Genomic DNA, 5,893 nt, shown 5'->3' with positions numbered 1-5,893 from the left:
AGATTCAACAAAAAGTTTTAAGCATTTATTTTTACAGATACTGACTGATTTTGTCTTAAATAACTAAATCATTATTTAGAAATAAATTCACATCTTTCTCAATTCTTTTTAATCAAAAAGTGTGAAGCATTTGAACTGAGAAAAACTGAGATTCTCAAATTTTTAAATAAAAAAAACTGATTTAGCCTGACTTAGCCTGATTTAGCCTGACGCGCACGAACCCTGATTATTGTGGTTATTAAAAAATACATTTACTAATATTTAGGTTTTTAGTAAAACATGTTTAAAAATTAAGATAAAAAATTTGGATTTCTTTAAAAAGCGTTTACTGTTTAAATCTGAAAACTTATAATTCTAAAAAAAACTTTAAATTGTATTTAAGTATTTACTTAGACTGAAACTAGTGACTTACCGGATCCACAAACTAAATCCTCCCGCATTCAATTTATTTAAAATTATTTATACTAAATTCAATTTGAATAAACACTTTATTATTCGTTTAATAGAGGTAGGAAATTTTACTAGTTGGTAGGTAAGATTTATCAGAAAATCCTTTTCCTGGCCGGACATACAAAAAAAATTTTGGTGGCCGTGTGACTAAAAAAATGTTACTATACATTTGTGTTTAAATTATTATTTAATAAGCAAAAGTTCAAATCAAATAAATTAAACATTTGAGTTTTTTTGTTATAAAAAGCTCAGTGCTAGTAGTTTTGCACATGCTAAAAAAACATGTTAATACTTTCAAATTAATTTTTTAATTTATTTATTTACAAGGCAACAATGTTTCTCCCCTAAGGGATCTTCAGAATAATCCTTGCATATATACTTTCAAATTACACAAACTAGACTACAAAACTAGCTCTGCGTATTACAAAATAACTAATTAACAAGTGAATATTTAATTATTAAATAAAGAAACTCGATAAATTTTTTTGGAGTAGTAACTTAAATATTGTTTAAAAAAAGAGATTTACAATCAAACTTGGCTTTGAGCAAACTGAATTATAGACCCTTTTGAAAACAAAAACTTTTTTTTGCATTTACAAAAATTTTAAAAACTAAGCAGTAAGGTTTTTTAAAGTATTTTTACAAGTAAACTTAGTTAATAATAGTAAATTATGCCTATTAAACTACTAGTTTCTTTTAGTGCTTCATTAAAAATTAATGCACAATATAAACATCTTGTAGATATGAAACAATCAAAATATACTGTAATTACCATACCGCGTCTTACAGTTTCTATTTCTCTCAAACCTCACCAGTACTTCCAACAGCACTTCACTTCTTGTCGAGACCCAGCGTCTTCAAAAACCCTTCCCCGTCCCCTCGAGTCGCCTGCTTGTTGATGGCCAGGTGCCTGTCCCTGCTGACTATTTCCTCCAAAACCTCCCCGTCACCCCTCACCAGCCGCCATCTTCCCGTGTCGTCTTGCACCCTCTTGACCTCTTCTCTTTTCGCTTTGTATTCAGCTGGTGTCATCGGCCTCATGGCAACTGAGCGTTCATCAAGCTCAGGTTCTTCTCCTATTTGAAATAAAGTTTTATAGTAAATGCTAAAGTATTGACTATTTAGTAACTTCATGTACTATTTATATTATAGTAAACTTTTTTTTTAAATAAAAACATTTTGTATACCATAATCACTTTAATTAACCTTACTAGATTGTCTTTTACAGATGGTAAAAGCTTCAAACAAGAAAAAAGACAATGCTGCAACCTTATCTTAATACATATTGAAGCTAGGGTTGAAATTAAGTGTAAAAAATAGGATTATCTAAACAAAATGAACCAGTCAAAAAGTGGTAGTTTACATTACCTTAAGCTATTATTCTTAAAATTTGTGTTTATGATTTTGAAAAATAAGTGTTTATCATATTATTAGGGTAGCTGTCAAATTTGCACGAGCGTACAAAATTGCACTAAGATTTTTTTGTACAGAGACATTTTGCACAGGTTGAATTTTTTTTTAAATATAATTTTATAATTAAATTATTATTTTCTTTAATCCAGTATTTTTTACTATCAATGTTACCCCTAACCCTTGGTCAGTAACTTATTTTATTTATTTTTTCTTTTACTATCACTGTTACCTCTAACTCTTACCCTTGGTCAGTAGCTTTCTTTTTTTATTTTTAATTAAGTTTTTTTTTTATAATAATTTTTATTAGTTGTTTTTTTATTTTCATTTTTTACTATCATCACTGTTACCTCTAACTCTTACCCTCGGTCAGTAACTTTTTTTTTGTCAACTAATTTTTTAGTTTTTTTTTTTACTCTAGTGCAAAATTTACCCTTGGTGCAAAATTGTCTTTGTGCAATTTTATCCACTTGTGCAAATTTGCCTTCGTGCAATTTTGTGCCCTTGTGCAATTTAGTAACCTTGGGCAATTTTTTTTTTCATGCAATTTTGACCTGTTCCCATTATTATGTCACGCCTTACTAAACACAATTTTGTACTTATGGTTAGAAGCTGTTTTCTATTGAAAACAAAAACCTTCTTGAAAGTCAAAACAATGAAACAGTTATTTGTGGTAAAAGTTTAGTAAAAGTTTTGTGAAATAAATTAACACTATACATATTTATATTTAAAAAGTAGTTAGGAAACCAAAAAACTGCTTTAAAAAAAATTTATTTCATAATCTAAAAATAAATTTGGTTAGAAAAACCAATAGAAAAAGGCTGTCTCAACTCTTTAAAAACTAAAACTACAGATTGAGAATTTTTTGTTTTAAAACATTTTTGATTCTCCATATCTCAAGAACCCTATTTTTTTCTTAGCTTGATTTTATTTTGTTGAGATTTAACTAAGCTACAATTTGCTTTTTACAAATTTTAGAACTTCAAAATAATTTTTGAAATATACCTGGTGAAAGTCGAAAAGTACAATGGGTTCCTTATGAGAGCTGTAAAATAAAAAGGCAAAAAAGATTATTTTTCTAAAAATCTATCTCCTCAGAAGTTTTTTGAGACAATTATCTCAAACTTTTAGGAAATCTTCCACGTAATACAAAGTTCTGTTGCAGTAGAATAAATAAATAATTTTTTAGTTATTTTTTGCCTTTTTAGTTTGCGTCTCTCATAATAAACCTATTGTACTTTCCAACTTTCACCAGCTAAATCTCAAAAATTGTTTAAAATTTCAAAATTTGTAAAAAGCAACTTGTAGCCTAGTTAAAGCTTAACAAAATAAGATCAAATTATACAAAAATAAATTCTCCCCTATGACCTAAAATAATCACCTATTTGTTAGAATAAAAAATAACCAAGTTAAAAACTAATCTTTTTTGATTAATTAAGTTTTTTGGAGTTTTTAATTATGAAAGCTCTAAAAATGCAATAGTTTCACTTACTTTTTTTCTTTTTACTTTTCTTTAATTTTAGAGACTCAGTAGACTCTTCAGCTTCAGCTTTTTGTTTTAATTTCTTCATTTCTTTTTTTAACTTTTTCTTTTCTTTTTTTTCCTTCTTTTTAAGTTTTTTCATTTCTTTTCTTTTTCTTTTTTTATTTATTGACTCATCTGAAGATGATGACGCTTTTCTTTTTTTTCTATCAGGTGACATTTTAATCTATGATAGTTATTACTAATACAAGGATCTGCTTATTATAGAGCTATATTTAAAGGAAACTTTTTATTTACTGAAGCAACCTAACTTAAATTATATTACAAAAAAATAAAAACTTTTTCATAAGTTAGTTTACTATCTTTTTTTAACTTATAAAATATTTACATATTAATTTAGTATTTTTTTTTTAAATAAATTATGTTTTCTAAAACTAGAAGCAAAAGCAAGATCTTAATCAGTTTTTTTATTGAAACTCTACTAAATATTAAAAAAAACATAGTTTAAAAGGCTAAAAAATATTTATCAAATGTGTTATTATAGATTAATTAAAATCAAGGTTATTCAAATAAAAATACTTGTAGATAAAAATACATAAAGTATTTTTTTTTGGGAACGAAACAAAAAAAATTGTTTTAAAATGGTAATTGAAAAGAATATTTTCATAAAAACATAAATCAAGATGTGGTCAGCAATAAAAGTTTTACTATAGCATATTATTCTTGGTCCATATTGGCAAAACAACTAGTATATCAAAAAAAACATGAAATTTTCAATATGAACATTTCTTTAAGATAATGGGTAGAGAGAAAAGTTTATTAAAAGTGTTCCTACAGTTGCAAAAATTTAAACTGTTTTTGAAAACTATTGTTAAAATGAGAAGACAATACAATTTTTTTTGACCATATACTCTTTTATAAAAGATTTTTAAATTATTAAAGAGTCTAGAACACAGAAAACATTGTTGATTGATCAAAAAACATGTATTTGAACAGTTATGTTATCAATAAGGTAAAACTAAGCTACTACTTGCCCTTAAGTAAAAAAGTTTACCTAAGGGCAATTAGTTTTATTACTAGAAAATGACTTTAATGAAATTGAAATTAGGTACTTTAAATAATAAAGTTAAAAATGCTGGTAAACAACTCACCCATAGTACAACTGAAAACATGTTTAAGTAGCTATACAAAAACTTTAAGCTCCAAACTGAAACTACATAAAATTTTTTGCTTTTTTTTTTAATTTATCACTATAAGTCTTATTTCATTTAAAGAGCTTAAAAAAAGTGTTTACCTGTAATAAGCTTAGTTAAATTTGCGGTTTTTTTACCTGAATTAATACCTAATTTTATTTCTTAAATGAAAAACGTTGCTAAAAAATTACATGTTTTGTGGTCATGTCTCCTCTCCATATGTTAATTAGGTTTTGACATTGTAGTAGTTTATAAAGGTAAAGAGTATACTTGAAAATAATGTTCTGCCTTATACTTATACCATATAGGAAATATGAGGGATTTCATGATCAAATAATGATAATTTTAGTAAAATGTACATGGGTGATGTCTTACATAAAAACAGTTTAGATAAAAAAAGCGTTAATTGAACGACAAAAAACACTCAAAACGTTTGGTCCAAGGAGTGTATTTTGTTGTTCAATTAACACTTTTTTTTTATCTTAACTGTTTTTATGTAAGACATCACTTATGTACATTTTACTAAAATTATTATTATTTGAACATGAATCCCTCATATTTCCTTTGTGGTATAAGTATAAAAATCATTAAAATCATATTAATTATCAAAAATAGTCATAATAAAGTGTTTTAAATTTTTTTTTTTGCTACAGTGACTGTTAGAAAATTGAAAGTTTTTGAAATTTAATTGGGAATATTTGTATGTATTATTAAAATATTATAAGTTTGGCAAAACACAACAACCCTTGAGAACACAGAAAACTAAAAATATCTAAAAAAAATATATATTTTTTCTAAACCATCAGTTACAGTAAAATTTCCAAAAAAAAAATTTTTTCAAGGGGCCCCACTCAAAAATTCAAAACCCAATCCAATGGATTTTATTTCAATTAAAGGCAAAGGATCATTTTCTAGAATAAAAAAATGTTAGTTAGCTTTAAAGATAAGGAAAATAATTGGATCAAAAGTTTGGACATTTTTAAAAAAATGCAAAAAATGCTAATCAAGCTAAGTTAATGCTTGTCAATTTTTTAGTACTGAATTTACATTTTATGTTTATTTTTAAGGTAATAAAACATCAGTCAATTTATTAAGTTTAGTAACTAATTAAGACAGTTAACCCAACATTTTTTTTGGTTAAAAATTCAAAATATTTCTTAATGCTTCTGAAAAATATTGGGTTTTTTTTAAGTGAGTGTTTGTTTTTATTCATAACTATAACAATTTTATGATAAATCTTTATGCACTGTATCCTAAATTTGAGTACGAGCATAAGTTAATTTTATAGGTAAATTAATTATTTTTTCAAAAAACATGAAACTTTAATGTCAATTAGTTTCCTTATCTTAAAAGTTAT

General features: G+C 25.5%; 1 protein-coding gene across 1 annotated transcript; it reads right to left on the bottom strand.

Moving 5' to 3' along the window:
• Positions 1 to 709: 709 nt before the first annotated feature.
• Positions 710 to 3,530, bottom strand: LOC145845188 (ADP-ribosylation factor-like protein 6-interacting protein 4). Its single transcript, XM_082952614.1, has 2 exons — positions 3,353 to 3,530; positions 710 to 1,526 (listed from the first exon to the last, which is right to left on the bottom strand). Exons 1-2 carry the CDS (start codon positions 3,483 to 3,485, stop codon positions 1,282 to 1,284), a joined length of 378 nt encoding a protein of 125 aa, XP_082808740.1. The 5' UTR covers positions 3,486 to 3,530; the 3' UTR covers positions 710 to 1,281.
• Between the last annotated feature and the right edge of the window lie 2,363 nt (positions 3,531 to 5,893).

Source organism: Thalia democratica, chromosome 1 (assembly GCF_965202585.1).
Source record: "Thalia democratica chromosome 1, ktThaDemo2.hap1.1, whole genome shotgun sequence".
NCBI classification, from domain to species: domain Eukaryota; kingdom Metazoa; phylum Chordata; class Thaliacea; order Salpida; family Salpidae; genus Thalia; species Thalia democratica.
This window is presented reverse-complemented; position numbering and strand designations above follow the sequence as displayed.

What these genes read in the sequence shown, in the direction of transcription:
- LOC145845188 (XM_082952614.1), bottom strand. Translation starts at nt 3,485, where the DNA reads ATGAAAAAACTTAAAAAGAAGGAAAAAAAAGAAAAGAAAAAGTTAAAA. An exon ending in GAAAAGTAAAAAGAAAAAAA is followed by an intron (nt 1,527 to 3,352) that starts GTAAGTGAAACT and finishes TATTTCAAATAG; the next exon opens with GAGAAGAACCTGAGCTTGAT.